The following is a 22,472-nucleotide window of genomic DNA, read 5'->3' on the forward strand; positions in this document are numbered from 1 at the left end:
TTTGATATTTGAGAATATAAAAGCTATAGAGAGAGTTGCAAAACTTATGATATAAATGATAATAATGGTATGATAAATAATTAGTTTGCTTTGAATGATCTTGTTAAGGTATAAGAAAAATTTGCTATCATATGAAATGAAATAATTAATATAAACTAAAAAAGAAAGAACTCCTATTAGAATTATTAAGCTAATTGTAAGATAATAAATGATCTTCGATCCTTTTAGGCGGAAAATTGTTAATATTTTTGCGATTTCAGAGAAAGTCAATGCAAAACAAAAAGCTTGAAGAAGCCTTATAGTCAATTGCAACACATTCATATATGAAAAGCCGAAATTTATGAAAGCATGTGTCAATGAACAGTATATTATTGCAAAAAATAAATTATTAATTAAAGAAATTGTACAAAAAATAACGCATTTATCTCTTTTTTTGAAGTACAAAAGCCTTTCTTGTCTAAGAGTTACTGTTAATACATATGAATAAGGAATTGAAACTAAAATTGAGATTATCAAATATAAGTAGCTAAGTGGAAAATTACAATCTGGAAAATTAGAAAAACTACACCTTGAACTAAATAATCCTGCTAATAATATATTATATTTTATTGTGCTCATCCTTACTTATCTGAGTCTGATGTACTTAACCTTTTTTTTTCTTGAGTCTGATAAACTTTTTCTGAACATATTCAAAAATATATAAGTTCATTCAAAATGATTCTTATTTTCTTATTTTTACTATCATTTACAAAATCTGATTCTAGAGACGATCAGAAACTTAAAGGCATCTTAGATGAAATCCGCCAACTCCGAATTGAAGTCGAAGAACTCAGAAACATTATTCATAGGAATTATAAATCCAACTCTATGTTGCAAGCGCAAAATATAGATTTTGGACTTGGACCACCAGCGCAACACTTTATTCCAAAGTAAAAAATTAAATTTATTCGATTTTTTTCCCCCATTATTTTTGTTTCTTGGTATACACTAAATTGAACAAATCTTTTTATATTGCACTTTTCAAAAATTTCTATTGCATGGCAATATTTCTGGAAACACACTTTTTCTAACCGTGATGAAACCCACTTTTTTTTATTTTGGCGCCAATGTCGAATCTGACAACTTGGACCCTTTACAAAGTGTCAGATATGAAACTTTACAAATGTCAGATTTGGCGAGATTTCCAGCACTCTTTTTTAACTCAGCACTAAACTACTCTTTTTCTACAAGTTTGTTTTTGTAATTATATTGAAAATGAGAAAGTTGAAGTAAGGGTTTCGTTTTGCGAAAAAAACGTACAATACGCAATTTCGCTAAAAAAACATTTAGCTAGCAATTTCGACCTTTGACTCCACTCAAGACGTCACTTTTTTAATTTTGCGGTATCATATTTTTGGAAAATCTTTATGAATATAGGTCAGGTAAGTGGGGCCTCCAGGCACTTCGTGCCCTCTAGCCCTGAAGATGAAACAGAAATGGTTTCACCGGGGACTAATACCAAGTTTCCTTCCCAGTAGTCTTGACCATTGCTAAAGAATATGCAAACCAATTCTTCGAATACAATTTCTTGTCCACTTTTGCGTTGGAAAATGACTCTTACACGGTCACCTGGAATGACTCCATCTTTTTCGTTGTCTTCATTCTGTAACGAAATAGTACGAACGAGGAAATGGTTGACAATTTCAACTTGGAATTCGCAAGGAGTTGTGCGAAAAACCCAGCCAACATTTTCGGCTCCGTACTCGTCAACTAGTTCATCCTCGTCATAGCTGTACGAGTACGGAGTGAAGTTTATGGCTGCACGGGCAAATTGAATTTAAATTGGGCTGCGTAAGGTAGGAAGCAACTGGTTGAAGAGTCGTTCTTGAAGTACTCTTACAAGAGTGGGACAATAGCGGACAAGTTCGTCTGCATATTGAATTGAATTCGAACAAATTTGTTCGAATTGGACTGTCGCCGAAACTAGTTGACGAGTACGGAGCCGAAAATGTTGGCTGGGTTTTTCGCACAACTCCTTGCGAATTCCAAGTTGAAATTGTCAACCATTTCCTCGTTCGTACTATTTCGTTACAGAATGAAGACAACGAAAAAGATGGAGTCATTCCAGGTGACCGTGTAAGAGTCATTTTCCAACGCAAAAGTGGACAAGAAATTGTATTCGAAGAATTGGTTTGCATATTCTTTAGCAATGGTCAAGACTACTGGGAAGGAAACTTGGTATTAGTCCCCGGTGAAACCATTTCTGTTTCATCTTCAGGGCTAGAGGGCACGAAGTGCCTGGAGGCCCCACTTACCTGACCTATATGCAAACAAAAAAGTGACAGCCGCATGTTTTAAACTACAAAAACCGTTTTTTACTTCACTTAAAATGCCACGTAAGCTACGTAAGAATATACGTAAGAGGAAGGGAGCATTGAAACATCCAATAGTAAAACTGACACCACAACAACAGTTGCAACAACAAATGATGAATGACCCCACTATGTTGCAACAAATGTCAAGCAACCCTATGCTTTTAAACCGAGTTATTGGTGCACAGAGTGGAGGTTTAAGAGCGGCACTTTTAGCGAAAATGGCAGGCTATGGTGGAGCTGCAGACGGAACAGCTTATAACCCTCAAAGTCAAATGAATTTGAGTTCACTCAAAAATCAAATAACAGATGTCAAAAAGTCAAACATAGACATACAGAAACAAATAAGTGAAAACGAAAAGAAACTAGAATATGACAGACAGACAAAGAAACTCAATGAGTTAAACATAGAGAAAAAGAAGAAAGAAGAACAACTGAAAGAACTAAGTACAGAGGAATATGCGAAAAAAGTGTCAGAAAAAGCAGCAGAAGTAGCAAAAATGGAACAAGATGTTATAAATTTGAAAAACCATACTACTCAATATAAAGTACTGAAAGCTGAAGAGATAAAACAAAAAGCCCTGAAGACATATATGGATAGCGATGAGTATAAAAAAGAAGTTGAAGCAAATGTAAAGGCAGAAAAACTTTTACAGTTGCAAAACCAAACCGTACAGTATGAAAACTTAGCACAAGAAAGTAAAAATAACGACGCAGCCATGCAAAAGGCAATGAAAAGCGCAGAATATATAAAAGCTAATAATGACTGGTTAGATGCCCAAGCCAACGCTAAAGCAGCCCAACTTATAGGGTCAATAAGGACAAAAATACAAGCGGATGAAGACAGTTCAAATGAAGCTTTAATGAATGCTGACTTTAAGAATGCCTTCGAAGCTCTTCATAGTAAGGTGAAACTAGTGAACGACTTCTCATCTGGAAAGAAACTGAAGTCTGAAGGTTTCGACAAAGAGTTAAGAGAAGTAGCACAAAATATGACGAAAATAACAGATGCAGCAACGAGACAGGCAGTTCAAAGTGCCTATGACGCCGTTAGAGCAACTGTTGTGGAAAGTCAAGAAAAAGAGTTACAACAGACCAAAACAGACCTAGTAAATGCTTTCTTAAGAACGAAAAGTCAGGTAGGACATTATGCTGCAGATGGAACATATGTGCCAGCTGGTGGAACTTATATACCACCAGATGAGGTACAAGAAACTCAACAGGAAGAAGTTCAGATACAACCAGACATGGAAGAAATAGTTCAGCAACAACAGCTAGAAGAGCCTGAAGGAAACGAACATGTCCCTCCTTTGGAAACTACAGAAATAAATGACGCAAGACTGAAACATTGGGTAAAGCTTTCCCATTCACAAAAGATATTATTGGTAACATGGAAAGAAAACCAGAATGGCTACAAAAACATATATTTGGAAACGAGCTTATTCCATATGGACAAGCTCTGTTTGAAGAGCTTGAACCGGAAACTCAGGAAAGAGTCATGCAAACAATACGCGAAGACTCAAATACAAACTATGACAAAATCTTTCTAGGATATAGGTTACCTGAGATGGGCGACCAGAGCCCAAAGGCAAAAAGGACATGGGAAATTTACAACATACTAGGTGAACATGAGGCAAAGATGCAACAACTTGAAGCAGAGGGCAAGTTACCAAAAGCGACACCAAAGAAGAAGAGTAGAACAAAGTGAAAGTAGTGAAGAAGTAACTTCATCTAGTGAAAGTAGTGGCAATGAAGGAAAAAGAAGAGTTAAAGATTCAGTCAGGAAGAAAGTAAAGCTTAGTCCGAAACAATTATGACATATAAATCCAACTATTCTATATTTTTACCCATATGAAATGTACGCCGCTCAGAATATAACGCCAACAGTTTTGGATGCCATGAACGGAAATGTTTCCGAATGGTATAACGAATGCGACAATGCCATTAGAAGGTCAGAAATAGGGTTACGAATATACACTGCTGTTTCTTATGGAAACGTAGGTGAGTTTGGAGAAGGTTCTTCAACAACAGTAGATATTGCTTGCGACAGGTTTCATATTATTTCTATTGACAACTCATTCTTATACGTGGAACAAGACATTGAAATAAAACCTTCTGCCAAGTTGTCTGACAAGAAAGGTTGCAATGGAATTTTCTATGTCGGATACCAATATGCTCCAGAAGTTTTCATGGGATATAAGATATATTCTAACTCTGACTTAGTTCAAACAGTAACATGGGCAAACTATGAATGGTTCGCTTTGAGAAACTCAGTACAACCACAAGCTAGAGAACAAACAGACCAGTATGCAACTATTGAGAAAATAAGAAGACTTGACCCTAACGTTCCAGGAGTTTATGTTAACCTTTCTGGTTCAGATGGAACTGCTGCCACTAAAGTAAAACTGAAACTCAGAGTTCCTTTGTCATCTTTCCTCATCTTCAGGTTTTTAAGATACTTGCCAAACTGGGCAGGAAAAATTTCTATCGAACTTACTCCAAGCAAAAATAACTTAGTCATTGCACCAACACAAGACCCATTCACTCTTACAGACGTAATGGGAACAAATAAAACGTCATTCGCCGACTTTTGCAAAGACAAAGTTGACTTAGACTTTGGTTTCTCAAACTTCAACACTGAAGTAAACTATTATTTCAATGCTGCTGGAACTGCTTGGGACCCAGTTAAGTTCACATGCGAAAAATTTGAATGCAAGAGAATAGAAAGCAGACTTGCAGTCTATATGTTGGACCCAGATATTTCAAATGCTTTAGCTGCCAAATATATTGCAGTTCCACTTATGTTCCCTATACACCAAATATCTGTCAAAGACTTTGCAGGTGAAGTTGGAAACCAAAGTGCTGACCCAGGTGCAAGAACAGATATTGCTTTAACAACTGCAATGAAACATGCAGATACTATGTTTGTACTGTTCAGACGAACTATAAATGACTATTCTTGTTTCTACAACCCTGGTATTAAATATCATATAAACATAGATGGCAAATATTATCCAAGAGAAGAATATTCTACAGTTGAGGATATGAGGTCATACAACTTGACATTAGATGCTATGAACTTTAACAAACTTCACAACAACCATTAACCCTGAAATGCAAAGTTCTATTATGCCATATGTGAAAGTATGGACTCATACAGGAGGTCAAAAAACTCAATATACAAATGGAGACCGTTCAAACTTTTGGCTTGGCATTCCATTTGCTGACTCAGAAGACTTTATGGGTGGTATTTCAACTGTTGGTACAGTTCAAATACAATATACTGGTGACAGAGACGGTCCAGATGAATTGAAAGCAAAGAAGTTTACAAAACCAATAGCACTTTTCACGGAAGATGCTCTTTTGAAGATTCGTTCGATGAAACCTGCTGGGGCTCCTCAGATTGGCATAACGACAGCTTCCATCGAGCAGATTTTGGCAGCAGGTCAGTAAGTTGTTCTTGAACTGACTTCTCTCCGTCAAATATTGACAGTACGCCAGTTTTGACATATATATTGTATTATAAACTTTCCTTTAGTAATATCGGTCAGTTTTGAAGTTATATTTTTGTCTGCTTCAAGAACTTTCACCATTTCAGTTATACCAACTTTCTTTGCTTTATGAAAATATTTTGGTTCAGCAAAGACTGCTATTCTATAACATTTTCCATTGTTTGTGTAAAGAACTATTCTGTCAATGTATTTGTATTGTTTGTGAGTATAAACCTTGTTTTGCTTCAATTCGAAGAGATATCCGAATACGTCCATCTTTTTATTCTAAGTAAAATGTCATTTCCGAAAAATAGAAGCGTAAGTGTTTCAAAAGGTTTAATGGCGGTGGCAGATGTGAAGTTAAATTCACCAACTCAAACAAACAGTCAAAGTGTTGTTGTCAATGTCAAAAACAGAGATGTTGAAGTGGGGAAACCATACGAAGACGAAGATGGTATAACAATTGTTCCTGTAAAAGAACCAACATATCCTGAAGTTAGCAGAGACTTAAGTTCTGTTGCAGATATTCGAAACGACTACCAACAACTGAAAGACAAACTTCAAACTCAGGAGAAGATTTGTCAAGCTTTAAGTATAATGTTAAACTTGGTCGAACACAACCCTGTAAAAGTGAACTCAATATGTCATTGCACCTCATGAAGTTTTGAAAGAACTATTGAAACTTTTGACAGAGGCAGACGATATAAACATCAAAGAAATAGAACCCGACATTAGTTGCTGTGGTGTTTCATATAATGTCATTGACAAGATATACGTTATGAAAGGAGGTGAAACGTTGAACTTAAAATATAGTTTCCCAGACGTTATAAAATATTTGACGACCACAACATTTCATTAAAGTTTATTTGCTAAGTAAAAATGTCAAAACTTCTTGAAAGATGTTTGAAGAAAAATAATATAGACTTTATTTCATGTAAAGGACTTTACACACTTTTGAACGATATGAAAGACCCTGTTTTGTTTGTTCGTGTAGACAAAGGAAAGTTCTATGTCTTTACAAAATATTTGAACTTCTTAGACAGAGAACTTCAAGAAACGCCGTGTGAAAGTTTAGATGAAGTTCTTCTCCACTTTCAGAAAAACTTTTAAATATATATAAATGGCAGAAGACATAATGGTTTATACTATTACGACTAAAAACCCTGAGTCATATAATTCTATAACAACAAACTTACAAAGTCCTCAAGGACGATATTGTAAACTAACCTTAAACACAATGACGACTAAAGCCTGTTTTGCTCTTTTGACACCAGAAGACTTTATTGTTGTGAATGGTAAAAAATACTCCTTTGAAGATACTTACTCAGATATACCACCAACAGGTTTTGTTGACTTATTTAATACTTTAAGTACGGGTGTAACATGTGCTGCAACTAGAGCAGGTTTCATTATGTTTGGATGTCCGACTGAGTTTACTATAAACGATATGAGCTATAATACAAAACTTATTTCTGGTTTTTACTACCAACAGTTTCCTATAACAGGAAAAGGTGTCATACAAGGAATGTCTATTCCATTGACATTAAGCACACCAATCTTATATATTGTTTCAAACTTAGGTTCAAAGTGTTATTCGAATGTCGACAGAAACTATTATGACCAAAAGATACTTATGCGTATAAACAATACTTTCTCTGCTGGTTTGCCTATTGTTCATTCGAATGCAGAATTTTCAACCTTAGTGAACTCAAACACTTTGGCAAGTATAACGTTGACATTAGTTGACGCAAACTTTGTTCCTGTAAAACTTTTATGTCCTATGTATTTGTCAATGACGGCAGAAAGTTTCGAATTGGAAGATGCAACTGGTGAAAGTATTGTATTACAAGAACAACTTCAACAACAAATAGCTCAAGAACAACAAATGCAACAAATGCAACAACAAAGTCAAGAATAAAAAATAATATTTTTTTTATTTTTATAAAATGTACAGAATAGATGTTTCAGATTTTTATGACTTCCAAGCATTCAGAAATATGTGTCCATTTAGAGACTATAACAAAGCAGTCGAGAATTTGAAACGTTTAGTCATTTATGTTGACTCTGCCCCAGAATGTTATGTCATGAAAGAATGGGATATTGTCTTTAACAAACCAAGAGCAACAATAGTGTCTGAACAAGAATGTAGACAGAAACTTAAGAAAATAAAAGTTGTACAAGTTGGAATGAAGATGTTAGATGCTTGGGATATCTTATTGTCAAAGTTAGAAGATTTTTCAGTTCGAGGTATAAGTTCTATACACCTTCTCCAAACTTCTATTCTATCTTCACTGGATATAAATACGAACAAGTAGAATGGAAAGAAAATATTATAGAAGCTTGGTTAGACCATGTCAAAGAAATTATATGCAATGGAAACGAAAAGGTTTATGAGTATATCTTATGTTGGTTTGCAAACATCTTACAACATCCAAGTGCTAAAAATGAAACTGCTCTCATTATAATTGGAAAACAAGGAACAGGTAAGAACACATTCTTTACAGATATCTTATGCAAACTGTTAGAAGGTTATTCGAACCCTAATATGACAAACTTAGAAAACATCTGCGGTAAATTTAACTCCTCAATAGAGAATATGAAACTTATAGTTTGCAATGAACTTCAAAGTAAGATACAACAAAAGTTTTGAACTCAGATGCTTTGAAGAGTCTTATAACAGATAAAGTTGGAGTTGTTGAAAGAAAATATAAAGACCAAAGAGTTTGTGAAAATGTTGCAAACTTCATTATGGTTTCAAACAATGTTGTTCCGATGAAGTTAGAAAGTTCTGACAGAAGATATGTAGTTGTCAGAACGTCAGATTCTCATATGCAAGATACAGAATATTTTGACGACTTAGCAGAAACTTTGACATCTGACTTTTACAACCACTTGTTCTCATATTTTATGACATTAGATATTTCTAAGTTCAATCCAAGACAAATTCCACATACCGAAGAGAGACAAACATTGTTAGAAGCAAACAAGAGTGTATATGAACTGTTCATAGATGAAACTGACTTTGAGTGTTTAGATGAAAGGTCATTGTACGATTCGTATAAACAATATTGTCAAGAATATGGTTATATGGCAGCTTCTAAACGAACATTCTTGGCAAATGTCAAAAGTCTTTTAGATGTTCAGAATGGTGTATATACAAAGAAAAATTTTTCTGAGTAAATTTTAAAAAAAAATATTTTTTTATCCGATAGAAAAGATGGCAAAATTCATCTCAGTAAACAAGTACATGTCAGGACTTAAAGAAGAACTAGACCCATTCACATATTTGAATGTTTACTTCTACCATTTTGAAAAGTCTTCATTCAGCAAAGTTTGGAACATCGAACCAGTTAAGTTTGCTATTGTGACTAAAAATGGTGCGAAATTTGAAGACTTAGACATAGAAGGTTTGTTAACAGTCAAAGAAAGTTTTGACAGAAAGTTCTCAAAACTCGAAGAAGGTAAAGCATACAAACTTGTTATACCTTATGAACCAAAGAAAGCAGACGACTATGAATATTATGAGTCTAAGATAGTTGAAGTTCAAGGTAAATTGGGTAAAAAGATTTTAGAGTCTAAGCCAGTGTTTACTCCTAAAGAGGAAGAGAACATTGACATTGACCCAGAAATGTTCTAAAAATAAAATTTTATTTTTACATGTCAAATTTCTTTTTCTCTGGAACTGGTTCAGGTTCTTTCTTCTCTTCTTCTACTTTCTTTTCTTTTTTTCTCTCTTCTTCTTTTCTGGTGGAGTTATGTCAAATTTGGCGCAACTATATTTATGTAAAAGTTCTTTGTCCTTTAATAGCTCATCTATTCTGTTTTCTATTTCATCTTCAAGAACAGCGCATGTGTCTTCTTTGCATTCTAAGAAGTTTTGTTGGACTTCATCTCTCCAAGAGGCGTCATCTCTGTCAACAAGTCTGTCATTGACAAATTTTAAGACTGCTCTGCTTAATGTTTTATGGTTCTTGTCATATTCCCAGAAACAGAACTTTAGAACAAATTCACCTTTCTTGTTTACACTATGTAAGATTTTATGGTCGACAGATGTTTGCTGTCAAAAAGTTTGTCTCGAATATAGATAGCGAAATCGCTAGACATTTTCTAAAAGATAAAATTTTAATTTTTCTAAAAATATGTTAGAAAAAAAGTTTGCTGACATTGACAAGAAATTTGAGAATGTTTTAAATAAGAACAAGAGGAAGTTAGAAAATGCTCAGATAAAGCCTATACATGACAAGTTCTTATTTGCTCAGAATGGTATAACAGGTCTAATTGCACCACCTGGGTCGGGTAAGACTTTCACTTATCTTAAAATGGCTGCACAACAACAAGAACTAGATGAGAAGAACCATTCTATGAGTTAGTTGTTATTTGTTCGACTTCTGGTCAATTTGACCAAACCGTCAATTCGTTCAAAGATATTATAAAGAAGTCTAAGTTAGTATGTATAAAGGATACTGAGTTGTTAGATTGGATAAAGAAGTACCAAAGAAGAGTTTTGAAGTATAATGCTATAAATGAGTATATAAATTCTAAGTTCAAAGACCCTAATGAGGAAATGCAGAGAATATTAGAGAAGAAACACTTCAGAAACAAACAGAAAGAGATAGAATACATTTCGAAGAAATTGCAATCTTACGATTGGAAGACTTACCCTCACAGATGTCTTCTTATCTTAGATGATTTCGCCTCTCATCCTTTGTTAAAGAACAGAGAACAAGATATGTGTCGAATTCTTAAGAAGCTCAGACACTTTAACATCTCTGTTGTCATTTGTGTACAGACAGCCAAGAGTTTAAGTAAGGATGTAAAGAGAATACTTACTGACATTGTACTTTTCCCCGGATTGTCCGAAGACGATTTCATGGAACTTATGAAAGAGTCCATGGCAGGTAAGTTTGACAGACATGAACTATGGGAGAAGTACAAAGTCATACAAGACCCTCATACTTCTTTCAGAATTCATATCTACGCAAACAAAGTTCAAATTGTAAAAAGTCAAGCTTGAAAAATCTAAGTGTTTAGTCTTAGTAAGTCTGCTGGAGTTCTGCAGCTTTCGGTTCTTCTGGCTTTGGAAGGCATTCAGGAAGAGGAACGTCAGTCATCCGTTTGTGTCCTGTCGGAAGGAAAAACTTTTCCTGTCGGATGGAAGAGTTCTTCCTGTCGGAAGGAAGAGTTCTTCCTGTCGGAAGGAAAATTTTTTCCTGTTGGAAGGAAAATTTTTTCCTGTTGGAAGGAAAATTTTTTCCTGTCGGAAGGAAAATTTTTTCCTGTTGGAAGGAAAAACTTTTTCTGAAGTTCGACCAAAAAGTTCTCAATTTTCGAAAATTTGAATGGTTTACGGACGGACAACTGGAAGAGTTCTTCCTGTCGGAAGGAAAAATTTTTCCTGTCGGAAGGAAAATTTTTTCCTGTCGGATGGAAGAGTTCTTCCTGTCGGAAGGAAAATTTTTTCCTGTCGGAAGGAAAAATTTTTCCTGTCGGATGGAAGGACTCGGAATGCCAGAAGGATTTGACGAGGCAATTTACCTAATTGAGCTACTTGAGCCATCTGAAGTCAAGCGTAAAAATAAAGAGTGCATTTACCCTACTTGTTTGAAGTTGTCAAAATACTCTGTTATTTTTTCCTTTAACAATGGCAAATCTTCTTTGAAGGTAAGAATTGTACAACCTTTAATATCATAGTGTGTTTGAGGTAACGTATCTTGAACTATTTGTTTCACATCTTCATTTGGGGTCATTGAAATCGGTAAGTTTTCGCGATAGAACCAATTTCTGTCAGATTTGTAAATCTTAGCAAGGTCGTAAAAGCTTTTGTTGTTTCTTCTGACTAAATGCAACATAACCATATCTTTATCTTCTTCATTTTCCATCTCTTCAGTATAAATCATATACTTATAGTTCTTTTCCTTTCCTTTTGGTACCGAACGCTGTATTCTTTTCTGAATGCTTTTGTCTTTTGCTTCAATGACTTCATCTTTTGCATGAAGTTTCTTTTCCATCTCTTCACGTTCTTGTCTATGAATTTCGTCAAGAAGTCTGTAAATATTCCAAGCATAACGAGGTGAAGCCCACATTGCAACAGCATTTACAAGAAGTCTATGTACATAATATCCTCTCAAACCGTTTGGCAAATTTTTACGATTTTCATGAGTTTTAGGCGACCCCGAAAAAAGTCTGTCTCGCTGTGCTTCGCTCAAAAGTTCTTGTGTGCTTTGGTTTTTGAACCAATCGTCTGTATGTTTGGTATCTGGAGAAAAACAAGCCGTCAAAATACTTTGCATTTGGTACATGTCATCTTTGACCGAACGAATGAGACGGAGTTGTTTGTTAAACTGTATGTACTCGTATTCTTCATTTATAGCTTCATGGACTATAACTGTTGTTGTGTTCTCTGTTGTTGACATTACTGTCTTTACATACAAAATTAAAAAATAAATAAAAATAAAATTAGCGTTATTTTCTATCTTTTCACAAAAGACCAAAAATAAACGCTTTACATGTATTTTTCAGCAACTTCGTCAAATAATTTTATAGCTTTATCTATCTCATCTACTTTAAACGTTTCTTTACCTTTATGGAGCACCATACATTTTCTCAAACTTTTCGAGTAGTTCTGTTCAGCAGCTCTCATATCATTAACGAACACAACCTTGACTCTATTGACTGTACTGTCATATCTTTGAGTTATATTATATGTCCTTCCTATCTTATATCTCTTTGTATTGAAGTCCTTCGGTTTCTGAACGATGTAAAGTAAGCCTTCACTGCAACGTTCCGTATCGAATGAACCATATGTTATGAAGTTATATCCAACAACTGGGTCTAACCATAACAAAACTATTGGTATAAGACTTTTGTCAATGAGATATGCTCTTGTTCCATAAAATGCTACTGATATCATGAGCTTAGGATTTCTTGTCAAAATTTTCTGAGTAGAAGCAATTCTAACCCAGTCCATCGGTCTCTTTCCAGATGGAGATATAATGTCTGACAAAGAATATTTGTTGTATTTCTTTGAGTATCTTACGTTTAAATCACCTATTCTAACCAATTTGGTGTCATTGTCTATCTTTCTAACTGTTTCAAACTCAATGTTTGTCATAAGTGTCTTTACATACAAAATAAAAAAATAAATAAAAAAATAAAACTAACTTTATTTTTTCTATCTTAAGGAAATTCACGATTTTCATAGAGTTTTGGCGACTGGGTTTTTTTACTTACTCGCTGTTCTTCTCTCGGTTTTCCGAGGGAAGCAAGCATATGCCATTTTTTGACGAAGTGAAGGTTAACACTTCGTCAAAAAAATCCCTGAAATCAAGAATTTTGTTGCTGAATTCAGCAAAAATAATGTTTATGTTAGCATGTTAGATCTAACACGTTTTCTCACCTGTTTTCTCACCTCATGAATTTTCATGATTTCATCGTACATGTTTTGTCAAAACTTCTTCTTCGTACATGTTTTGTCAAGACTTCTTCGTATATGTTTTGTCAAAACTTCTTCGTATATGTTTTGTCAAAACTTCTTCGTAATGAGCGTAAATCAGACAAAAATAATGTTTATGTTAGCATGTTAGATCTAACACGTTTTCTCACCTGTTTTCTCACCTCATGAATTTTCATGATTTCATCGTATATGTTTTGTCAAAACTTCTTCGTATATGTTTTGTCAAGACTTCTTCGTAATGAGCGTAAATCAGACAAAAATAATGTTTATGTTAGCATGTTAGATCTAACACGTTTTCTAACACGTTTTCTAACATGGTCTAAAACACACAAAACTCATGAATTTTCGTGAATTTCCTTAAGATAGAAAAAATAATGTTTATGTTAGCATGTTAGATCTAACACGTTTTCTAACACGTTTTCTAACATGGTCTAAAACACACAAAACTCATGAATTTTCGTGAATTTCCTTAAGATAGAAAAAATAATGTTTATGTTAGCATGTTAGATCTAACACGTTTTCTAACACGTTTTCTAACATGGTCTAAAACACACAAAACTCATGAATTTTCGTGAATTTCCTAAGATAGAAAAAATAATGTTTATGTTAGCATGTTAGATCTAACACGTTTCTAACACGTTTTTCTAACATGGTCTAAAACACACAAAACTCATGAATTTTCGTGAATTTCCTTAAGATAGAAAAAATAATGTTTATGTTAGCATGTTAGATCTAACACGTTTTCTCACCTGTTTTCTAACATAACTATTTACAAGCGTTTTACATGGTATATGTTGCGATGGTTCATGACTCTAAACAATTTCGTAGCTTCTATTTCTTCTGTCAGTATGTCAAAAGTTTTAACGATACCGAAAGTTTCTTTATACTTCTTCTTGACGTCAGATAGAAGGAAATCGTCAGCAGTTGGATAGTTTTTGTTCAGAAATTCTAACATGTCCATTTTATTTTCTACCGGCTTTTCTGCTTCTTTCTTTAAGTCTGCATAGTCGTTTCTCATTCTTTCTATCTCTTTGACGGAGTAGTTATATTTCCTCATTGCTGCTTTACATTTAGAACATTGTGGGTTCAATTTTGCGTTATATTCTGAAACCTTACCTGCTAAAACAACTAAAGCGTCAATTGCTCTCTTCATCTCAAACATAGCGGGTCTTATCTGTTTGTTCCATACTTTGCCTCTTCTATCTTCATCTCTTATCTGCCATACACATTCAGCAACTAATGAAACAAAGTTGTCGTATGTCTTAAACTCCACCGATTTATATATGTCAGAGATGTTCTTATATACCATGTCGCAATCTTTGTCCATAACCTTATGGTTGCAATGAAAACCAAGGAATTCATAATTTACCTTTCGTATGAACTTCTTTATTTCTACTGAGTCAGTTGGTTTGACTTCAATTTCGTCAAATTCGGGAATGGTTAGTTTTTGTTGTTGGATTTCAGGCAATTTGGGTAAATGGTCAATAATGTCCTGCATGTCATAAAGATACTGTTCATTTGTTTCATCTTTCGCACTACAGTCTAAATTACTTGTTAACAATTCCTGCTTTATCTTCTGGATTTTTGTTTCGAAAGTATATGAAGAAGGAATGAAGTTTTTCATCTCTACCAACATTGACGTAGGATTCATAACTAACGAGTTTGGTGCTGTTGTTGTTTGAACTGTTGTTGTGCCGATTGTTGAAATCATGTCTTTTATACAAAATAAAAAAAATAAAAAAAATAAAACTAACTTTATTTTTTATTTCGGGAAAATTCATGAAAATTCAAGAGGTTAGAAAACGTGTTAGAAAACGTGTTAGATCTAACATTCGAACATAAACTTTATTTTTGGGTCCTTTACACTCATTACGAAGAAGTCTTGACAAAACATTTACGAAGAAGTCATGAAAATTCAAGAGGTTAGAAAACGTGTTAGAAAACGTGTTAGATCTAACATTCTAACATAAACATTATTTTTGGGTCCTTTACACTCATTACGAAGAAGTCTTGACAAAACATTTACGAAGAAGTCTTGACAAAACATTTACGAAGAAGTCATGAAAATTCAAGAGGTTAGAAAACAGGTTAGAAAACGTGTTAGATCTAACATTCTAACATAAACATTATTTTTTGGTGTAAATTTCATGATTTTCGAGAGTTTTAGACCATGTTAGAAAACGTGTTAGAAAAGGTGTTAGATCTAACATTCTAACATAAACTTTATTTTTGGGTGTAAATTTCATGATTTTCGAGAGTTTTAGACCATGTTAGAAAACGTGTTAGAAAAGGTGTTAGATCTAACATTCTAACATAAACTTTATTTTTGGTGTAAATTTCATGATTTTCGAGAGTTTTAGACCATGTTAGAAAACGTGTTAGAAAACAGGTGAGATCTCACCATCTACCCTAAACATTATTTTTTGGTGTAAATTTCATGATTTTCGAGAGTTTTAGACCATGTTAGAAAACGTGTTAGAAAAGGTGTTAGATCTAACATTCTAACATAAACTTTATTTTTGGGTCCTTTACACTCATTACGAAGAAGTCTTGACAAAACATTTACGTTCATGTTTGACAAAACATTTACGTTCATGTTTGACATAGAATTTACGAAGAAGTTTCGACAAAACATTTACGATGAAGTCATGACAAAACATTTACGTTCATGTTTGACAAAGCATTTACGCTCATGTTTGACAAAGCATTTACGATGAAGTCATGACAAAACATTTACGATGAAATCATGACAAATTCAAGAGGTTAGAAAACGTGTTAGAAAACGTGTTAGATCTAACCATCTACCCGACATTCTCGTCAAATACAAAAAAATACAAAAAAATGACACTTTTTCATTAGATAACTGTTATTTTTTGACGAAGTGAACATTAACACTTCGTCAAAAAAATCCCTGAAATCATATCTTACATACAAAAAAATGAAGAATAACTTTCACTTTTTCATTAGATAACTGTTATTTTTTGACGAAGTGAACATTAACACTTCGTCAAAAAAATCCCTGAAATATCTTTTATACAAAATAAAAAAATAAAACTAACTTTATTTTTTCTATCTTAAGGAAATTCATGAAAATTCAAGAGGTTAGAAAACAGGTTAGAAAACGGGTGAGATCTCACCTCTTCACCTAAACATTATTTTTGGGTCCTTTACACTCATTACGAAGAAGTTTTGACAAAACATGTACGAAGAAGTCTTGACAAAACATGTACGATGAAATCATGACAAAACATTTACGAAGAAGTCTTGACAAAGCATGTACGAAGAAGTCTTGACAAAACATGTACGAAGAAGTCTTGACAAATTCATGAGGTTAGAAAACGTGTTAGATCTAACATGTTAACATAAAATATATTTTTGTCTGATTTACGCTCATTACGATGAAGAAGTCTTGACAAAACATTTACGTTCATGTTTGACAAAACATTTACGAAGAAGTCTTGACAAAACATTTACGAAGAAGTCTTGACAAAGCATGTACGATGAAGAAGTTTCGACAAAACATGTACGATGAAATCATGAAAATTCAAGAGGTGAGAAAACAGGTGAGAAAACAGGTGAGATCTCACCTCTTCACCTAAACATTATTTTTACTGAATTTAGCAACAAAATGAACGAGGTCAGGATGTATGTTGCTGAATTCATTCATAACACCCTTTGTAAGCTCATAAAATGCTTGTTTTGAGGTCGAGCCACTTTTGGCTCCACCGTATTCTTTCAACCAAAACTCAAGAATTTCCCGCATGAATTTTGTATAAAAACCAACCGCCGGAATTCAGACGGTTGCTATATTCTTCACAAAACATTTACGTTTAGTTTACGAAGAAGTCATGACAAATTCATGAGGTGAGAAAAGAGGTGAGAAAACGGGTGAGATCTCACCTCTTCACCTAAACATTATTTTTACTGAATTCAGCAACAAAATTCAAATTGTAAAAAGTCAAGCTTGAAAAATCTAAGTGTTTAGTCTTAGTAAGATGGTAGCTTCTTAAAGCAAATACCATTGCTGAGTTTTATGTACGTGAAGAGAAGTACAATGAATTCAATTACGAGTACAATTGCAATGACAACTAAGGCAACTATTTTTGTCTTTTGCCAGCAAGGGTACTTCTTCTCTTCCAATGGTTCGGCAGAACTATACTCACTCATGAGAAATGCCAAAACGGTTTAATAGAAAAAGTGTCATTTTTTCATGTCCGAAGACTCGAAGGTGCAACACTTCCAAAATACCGACGAACTCAGAAGAGCAGCATGGCAGTATCTTCTTGACAACTTCTTTGAGTTCTCCAGGTACACCTTGGAAAATGCTGAAGAACTCCGACACAGAGAATTTGGAGAAATTGCACTCCAATACTACCTTGACAAACAAAGGGTAAACAAAGGGTAAAATAAGACTAAAAACTTAACGTTTAAAAAGTGACATTTTTAATGAGCTCCGAGTCACCGAGAAAACTTGGTCAGATGTTAGCAGCTTACTTCCCTGAGGAGGATGGAAGCGTTACATACATCAGGTTCAAAAACAACGAACCTGGAATTGCGTACCAAATTCGCAATTACATGACCATGGAAGAGTACGAAAGGTTTCTACAAGAGAAACCAGCTCTAAACAACTCAGAAAAGAAAGAGTAAAAAGTTTAACTCGTAATTGTTTATTTTTTTACTTGTATGGGCAAGCTGCAAGAATGAAGTCGACTATCTCAGTCTTTGTCTTGACCAGTTGGACGGCTCTTGCGAGTACGTCTGTTTTGCGGTCTCCAGCTGGTGTCTGACCTTCGTAATTGCGCATGTTCTTGAGAGCTCCAACTGTAAATGATTGTAGGATGAAGAGTCTCTCAGACTGCTTGAGGTAGTCTTCACGGTCACGAACCGAATCTGTGGTACGAGTCGAATCGGTCGATTTGAGGGAAGAGACTGAAAGCCTGTCGTCTTCCATAGGGGCAGTAGCATACTCTTTGCGTAAACGGTTCAGACCTTCTTCGAACTCTCGGTCTCTCTTCGATTTGGACTGAGATTGGAATTGCTGGGGTGGAGCTTGCTGGAACATCCAAGGGTTGGGGAAGTAAGGCATAGGCTGAGGAGGGTAGTTCGGGAAGCCTTGTGGTAGGTAGTAACCTTGAGGTGGAAATTGGTAGTAATTCGGAGGTACTTGCTGGAACTGAGGTTGCTGAGGAGACTGTTGTGGTTCTGCAGCTTTCGGTTCTTCTGGCTTTGGAAGGCGTTCAGGAAGAGGAACGTCAGTCATCCGTTTGTGTCCTGTCGGAAGGAAGAACTTTTCCTGTCGGAAGGAAGAACTTTTTCTGTCGGAAGGAAGAACTTTTTCTGTCGGAAGGAAAAACTTTTTCTGAAGTTCGACCAAAAAGTTCTCAATTTTCGAAAATTTGAATGGTTTACGGACGGACAACTGGAAGAGTTCTTCCTGTCGGAAGGAAAAATTTTTTCTGTCGGAAGGAAAATTTTTTCCAGTTTGTCGGGAAAATATTTTCCTGTCGGATGGAAGGACTCGGAATGCCAGAAGGATTTGACGAGGCAATTTACCTAATTGAAATTAACGACTGCGTAAAAGACTACTTGCGCAAGGTCATGAAGCCCAAGGTCAAGTTCACCACTATTTCTGGAAGGTCTACACTTCAGCTCGAGACTTCGACTGGAATTCCAATTCAAATACCAGACGGGACAGCCTACGATGGCATAAAGGACGCCAAAAGAGAAGCTCTTGTTAAGTTCCTAAACAAACGTCCTTGGATAAAAATACCAAACAAGGAGAACCCCTACCCCATATGAAATTGGCAATTCAGTCTCTCCTTCACTTCTCGGGTCAGCCGTTCTACATAACCTGTGAAGGCGACATCCAACCAGTTCAGTAAACCTTAACGTTTAGAGTAAAAACATTTTTTTCATTTTTTGAATGAAGCAAGTTAAATTCGTCCCACACCAATCTCAATGGACCGATGAAGAGTTTCAAGCCATGCTTGAAGACGTTGAGAACGACATAGACGGCGAACTTGAAGGAGCTCAAATCACAATTGCAACCAAAATTGCAGAAGTCAAGGAACAGATAGCTCCACTTAAAGCTACCAAAGCTACTCTTGACCTCATGGATAGTTACCGTTTAGATGTCAAGAGTGGAATAAGACAATTAAAATTAAAACTTCTAAACTACGAAGCTATACTCCAAAAGTTAGCAGAAATGAGAAGACTTTACCAGAGCTACTTACATGTAAGGGACTTACCTTCAAGCAGTCCGACCAAAGATGAATTTGTTGACATTGTCCCAATTTTGTCCGAAAGTCAGCTCAGATGTTTCGAAACTGCTCCCAACATATCCGGAATATGAACGTTTGCCTGAACTCTTCCACAATCTCAAAAAACGTTTTTTGGTTCTCATGTTCCAAACTTTTATCGGAAGAGACAACAAACGTTCAGAAGAAGAACAAGATATTATTTTAAACTTGTTGTATGACATAACTGTCATAACAAGCTTTTTGAAGTAAAACCGCCATTCTCAAACCACTTCATTTTTCGATGTCCGAACAAGCACCGAAGCCAAACTCAATGGCAGATGTCCTTTCAAGGTTGCCAGACAAGCGCCCAGTTCAAATTCAAATTGCCCAATTGAACGCTCATCTGTCAAACACCATTCAGACTCTCCAAAGTAGTCTTATGGAAGAGATAACCAATCTCAAAGTCGAAGTCCTCACGAACCAAGCTTCCAATAAGAAAGTCCTGAACGATTTCGCGGAAACCTTGCGCCAATACAACATAGAGAACCGAGACCTTGCCAGACTCATCTACCGTTTCTTCGAAGAGATAGACGCCATCTGGAAGGTACTCGGAAAGGACAGAACATGCAACACCGTACTTCGTGAGTACCAAATTGAAGAAGGAATTGTCGAGGAAGAAGAGGAAGAAGAGGAAGAAGAGGAAGAAGAGAAACACGAAGAAGTTCCTGAAGCCGCTACATGGGCAACCCTTGTTGCCGATGACGGTTACGAAATTTCCCAACCCTACCCATACCAAATCCGCAACAAGGAGACAGGCAAGGTTCTTACCCCAGTCCTCAACAACTTGGGACACTTGAACCTTAACCTTCGGAATCGCGGTTCAATCTCCATGGGCAAGCTTGTCGCAATTCAATGGGTTCCAAATCCAGGCAAGAAGACGAAGGTCAGACACATTGACGGTGACAAGCTCAACAACCGTAAGGAGAACCTCGAGTGGTTCTAAGAGTAAAAAAAAATTATTTTAGGGGGAAACCCCAAGTAAATTTAAGTGTTTAGTTGGATAAGTAGGCACTATTAATGGTAATTTGGAAAATTAGCTCCCGACCTTTGAATTGGGTTCTTTCGTTATCCCAGTTGCGTAGGAGGTCGTCCCAGAGGAGTTGGTAGAATTGCCAATTCAAGGACGATTTGTCCTCCCAGGCATTGAGGATGTACTGCTCGTAGAGTCTCATGACCTCTGCCTTGCACCAGACACCCTCTCCCTTGGAACGTAAGGCTTCTTCGAAGTGCTCGAATGCGATTGGCTGCTTGACCATCCGAAATGACACTTTTTGTCCGTTTGGTCAATGTTCGTGTCTCGTGCCATAGTCGACGAAAATACAGACAAACAGGTTATATATGAGTTTGAGACCAAGAATGGTGTAACTCGACCTGTCCGATTCAAAGACTCCGAGGGCGACCATGAAATTAAACGGAAATTAGCTAGGAAGGAATATAAAATGGACTGGTTGCCACCACCTCCACCTCCACCACCTTTACCTGTTCCTCAAGTAAATAAGCCTTTCCCGTTCCCAAGAATTCCCACATTTTAATTCAAATTCGAATAAAAATTTTTTATTTCATGCAATGTTTAACTATTTCACCATCTTCTTTAACACCCCAGTACTTACGCTTGGAGAGGACATGAACTTCGGAAAATACCTTATCTAGCTTAAAACAGCCCATCTTTTCACCGACTAAACCCATTTCAATGAGTTTGTTATAGCCTTCTTCGTTCGTCATGAGTGCGTCAATGTTCTCATAGTAAACCTTGACTTTGGATTTGACTTCGGAGAAGAATTTTTTGTAGTTGTCAAGGACTGTCTTTGCGAACTGAGGGTAAGACCAATGTTCGACAATAGGTTTTAATGTGGTTACTAAGCCACTTTGACCTTGAGTGAATTCGTACTTCAAAACAAAAGGAGAAAACCTTTCAACAAAGTTGTCGACCTTCTCATAATGTTTACTCTTCATCTCTTGAGGTTTCTTAATGGAATATCCCCATGTCGAATTCATAAGCAATTTGAGTGTCATTGCAAGTTTGGGGTTTGAAGCCTTCCTAATATCATACAGTTGTTGTATGACTTTTCCAACTGTATAGTTCCTTCCCGGGAACTCACCATCTTCGTTTGGAATTCCAGTCGGAATATATTGGACAAACCTCATGTATGCAGCGTTAAGGTCGACATAGTATATCTTTTCGTTTGAGTCGAACTTGTCGCAACCAATTGGTCCAGTTTGTGGAAATTCAAGTGAGTCTCTTATCTTCTGAGAAACTTCTCCTGTTATCTCATAAACATCGTCGAAGCAACCTGTTTCATATAAAACCTTCTGACCTAACTCAGATGCTCTCCAATACAATTTGACGTCAATTGGATGTCTCAATGGAAGTTTATTTATAGCATCTTGAAGTTCTTGCAACCTCATTGGAAGTTCTTCTGGTTCAGGTTGGTATCCGAACAATCCAACTCCTTGTGGAATTGTGTACTTCTTTTGTACTAGAACTTTGTCTGGAACAACTTTTGGTCTTGCTAACAGTGAAAAGTTTGTTTCGTCTTTTGGTACAAAAGTTTCTGTCAGCTTGTCATCTGGAATTGGTTCCAACAAACCTTTCTCGAAAAGAATGTTTACAGCTCTGACAATGTTGCACTTGCCTTTTCCGAACAATGGGTTTGTAAGACTTTCGTTCAACATGAAGTGGTTGTGGACAATTACAATCTTCAACCATGGTAAGTCTTTGTCAACAACATAGTCGTCATGTGAAGAACCTTTAGCTGTAGGTATGTTGACTCGGATATTGACATTTGCCAACGGTGCAATTTTTGCCAATTGACCTCTGAGAATGTACCTTGTCTTCACACATGACTCAAGATACTTCATCTTCTCATCTGTAACAAGA

General features: G+C 35.7%; 17 protein-coding genes and 4 pseudogenes across 21 annotated transcripts, besides 1 other annotated feature; 14 read left to right on the plus strand and 7 right to left on the minus strand.

Annotated features, from left to right (window-relative positions):
- Positions 1-714: 714 nt before the first annotated feature.
- TVAGG3_0938620 (uncharacterized protein) lies at positions 715-933 on the plus strand (the record flags this gene model as incomplete). The annotated part of the gene is made up of 1 exon (XM_001325739.1): positions 715-933. One exon carries the CDS (start codon positions 715-717, stop codon positions 931-933), a length of 219 nt encoding a protein of 72 aa, XP_001325774.1.
- Positions 934-1,948: 1,015 nt separating this feature from the next.
- Positions 1,949-2,298, plus strand: TVAGG3_0938630 (annotated as a pseudogene). Its single transcript has one exon — positions 1,950-2,298. A coding segment is annotated over exon 1 (349 nt).
- A 70-nt stretch (positions 2,299-2,368) lies between these two features.
- On the plus strand, positions 2,369-2,976 carry TVAGG3_0938640 (protein of unknown function, DUF4106 family; the record flags this gene model as incomplete). Its single annotated transcript, XM_051252825.1, has 1 exon — positions 2,369-2,976. A coding segment is annotated over one exon (608 nt), but the record flags the coding sequence as incomplete, so codon positions are not given.
- A 115-nt stretch (positions 2,977-3,091) lies between these two features.
- Positions 3,092-3,373, plus strand: TVAGG3_0938650 (protein of unknown function, DUF4106 family; the record flags this gene model as incomplete). The annotated part of the gene is made up of 1 exon (XM_051252826.1): positions 3,092-3,373. A coding segment is annotated over one exon (282 nt), but the record flags the coding sequence as incomplete, so codon positions are not given.
- A 368-nt stretch (positions 3,374-3,741) lies between these two features.
- TVAGG3_0938660 (protein of unknown function, DUF4106 family) lies at positions 3,742-4,059 on the plus strand (the record flags this gene model as incomplete). Its single annotated transcript, XM_051252827.1, has 1 exon — positions 3,742-4,059. The coding sequence occupies one exon, from the start codon at positions 3,742-3,744 to the stop codon at positions 4,057-4,059; it is 318 nt and encodes a 105-aa protein (XP_051078401.1).
- Positions 4,060-4,261: 202 nt separating this feature from the next.
- Positions 4,262-15,006: a mobile genetic element.
- On the plus strand, positions 6,963-7,760 carry TVAGG3_0938680 (uncharacterized protein; the record flags this gene model as incomplete). Its single annotated transcript, XM_051252828.1, has 1 exon — positions 6,963-7,760. The coding sequence occupies one exon, from the start codon at positions 6,963-6,965 to the stop codon at positions 7,758-7,760; it is 798 nt and encodes a 265-aa protein (XP_051078402.1).
- TVAGG3_0938690 lies at positions 7,789-9,022 on the plus strand (annotated as a pseudogene). The gene has a single exon. A coding segment is annotated over exon 1 (1,234 nt).
- TVAGG3_0938700 (protein of unknown function, DUF4108 family) lies at positions 9,060-9,479 on the plus strand (the record flags this gene model as incomplete). Its single annotated transcript, XM_051252829.1, has 1 exon — positions 9,060-9,479. One exon carries the CDS (start codon positions 9,060-9,062, stop codon positions 9,477-9,479), a length of 420 nt encoding a protein of 139 aa, XP_051078403.1.
- Positions 9,496-9,946, minus strand: TVAGG3_0938710 (annotated as a pseudogene). The gene has a single exon. A coding segment is annotated over exon 1 (451 nt).
- On the plus strand, positions 9,982-10,458 carry TVAGG3_0938720 (annotated as a pseudogene). Its single transcript has one exon. A coding segment is annotated over exon 1 (477 nt).
- TVAGG3_0938730 (KilA, N-terminal/APSES-type HTH, DNA-binding family) lies at positions 11,431-12,255 on the minus strand (the record flags this gene model as incomplete). Its single annotated transcript, XM_051252830.1, has 1 exon — positions 11,431-12,255. The coding sequence occupies one exon, from the start codon at positions 12,253-12,255 to the stop codon at positions 11,431-11,433; it is 825 nt and encodes a 274-aa protein (XP_051078404.1).
- Positions 12,345-12,953, minus strand: TVAGG3_0938740 (organellar and viral DNA polymerase type B; the record flags this gene model as incomplete). Its single annotated transcript, XM_051252831.1, has 1 exon — positions 12,345-12,953. The coding sequence occupies one exon, from the start codon at positions 12,951-12,953 to the stop codon at positions 12,345-12,347; it is 609 nt and encodes a 202-aa protein (XP_051078405.1).
- Positions 14,065-15,006, minus strand: TVAGG3_0938750 (organellar and viral DNA polymerase type B; the record flags this gene model as incomplete). The annotated part of the gene is made up of 1 exon (XM_051252832.1): positions 14,065-15,006. One exon carries the CDS (start codon positions 15,004-15,006, stop codon positions 14,065-14,067), a length of 942 nt encoding a protein of 313 aa, XP_051078406.1.
- A 2,735-nt stretch (positions 15,007-17,741) lies between these two features.
- Positions 17,742-17,942, plus strand: TVAGG3_0938760 (uncharacterized protein; the record flags this gene model as incomplete). Its single annotated transcript, XM_051252833.1, has 1 exon — positions 17,742-17,942. The coding sequence occupies one exon, from the start codon at positions 17,742-17,744 to the stop codon at positions 17,940-17,942; it is 201 nt and encodes a 66-aa protein (XP_051078407.1).
- Positions 17,943-17,970: 28 nt separating this feature from the next.
- On the minus strand, positions 17,971-18,555 carry TVAGG3_0938770 (uncharacterized protein; the record flags this gene model as incomplete). The annotated part of the gene is made up of 1 exon (XM_001578937.2): positions 17,971-18,555. The coding sequence occupies one exon, from the start codon at positions 18,553-18,555 to the stop codon at positions 17,971-17,973; it is 585 nt and encodes a 194-aa protein (XP_001578987.2).
- Positions 18,556-18,803: 248 nt separating this feature from the next.
- Positions 18,804-19,047, plus strand: TVAGG3_0938780 (uncharacterized protein; the record flags this gene model as incomplete). Its single annotated transcript, XM_051252834.1, has 1 exon — positions 18,804-19,047. A coding segment is annotated over one exon (244 nt), but the record flags the coding sequence as incomplete, so codon positions are not given.
- A 171-nt stretch (positions 19,048-19,218) lies between these two features.
- On the plus strand, positions 19,219-19,518 carry TVAGG3_0938790 (uncharacterized protein; the record flags this gene model as incomplete). Its single annotated transcript, XM_051252835.1, has 1 exon — positions 19,219-19,518. A coding segment is annotated over one exon (300 nt), but the record flags the coding sequence as incomplete, so codon positions are not given.
- Positions 19,519-19,835: 317 nt separating this feature from the next.
- Positions 19,836-20,537, plus strand: TVAGG3_0938800 (cytochrome B-C1 complex subunit 6, mitochondrial family; the record flags this gene model as incomplete). The annotated part of the gene is made up of 1 exon (XM_051252836.1): positions 19,836-20,537. The coding sequence occupies one exon, from the start codon at positions 19,836-19,838 to the stop codon at positions 20,535-20,537; it is 702 nt and encodes a 233-aa protein (XP_051078410.1).
- A 49-nt stretch (positions 20,538-20,586) lies between these two features.
- On the minus strand, positions 20,587-20,850 carry TVAGG3_0938810 (uncharacterized protein; the record flags this gene model as incomplete). The annotated part of the gene is made up of 1 exon (XM_051252837.1): positions 20,587-20,850. The coding sequence occupies one exon, from the start codon at positions 20,848-20,850 to the stop codon at positions 20,587-20,589; it is 264 nt and encodes an 87-aa protein (XP_051078411.1).
- Positions 20,851-20,880: 30 nt separating this feature from the next.
- Positions 20,881-21,126, plus strand: TVAGG3_0938820 (uncharacterized protein; the record flags this gene model as incomplete). Its single annotated transcript, XM_001285141.2, has 1 exon — positions 20,881-21,126. The coding sequence occupies one exon, from the start codon at positions 20,881-20,883 to the stop codon at positions 21,124-21,126; it is 246 nt and encodes an 81-aa protein (XP_001285142.1).
- A 518-nt stretch (positions 21,127-21,644) lies between these two features.
- TVAGG3_0938830 (uncharacterized protein) lies at positions 21,645-22,453 on the minus strand (the record flags this gene model as incomplete). The annotated part of the gene is made up of 1 exon (XM_051252838.1): positions 21,645-22,453. A coding segment is annotated over one exon (809 nt), but the record flags the coding sequence as incomplete, so codon positions are not given.
- Positions 22,454-22,472: the final 19 nt, after the last annotated feature.

This window comes from Trichomonas vaginalis, chromosome I (assembly GCF_026262505.1).
Source record: "Trichomonas vaginalis G3 chromosome I, whole genome shotgun sequence".
NCBI classification, from domain to species: domain Eukaryota; phylum Parabasalia; order Trichomonadida; family Trichomonadidae; genus Trichomonas; species Trichomonas vaginalis.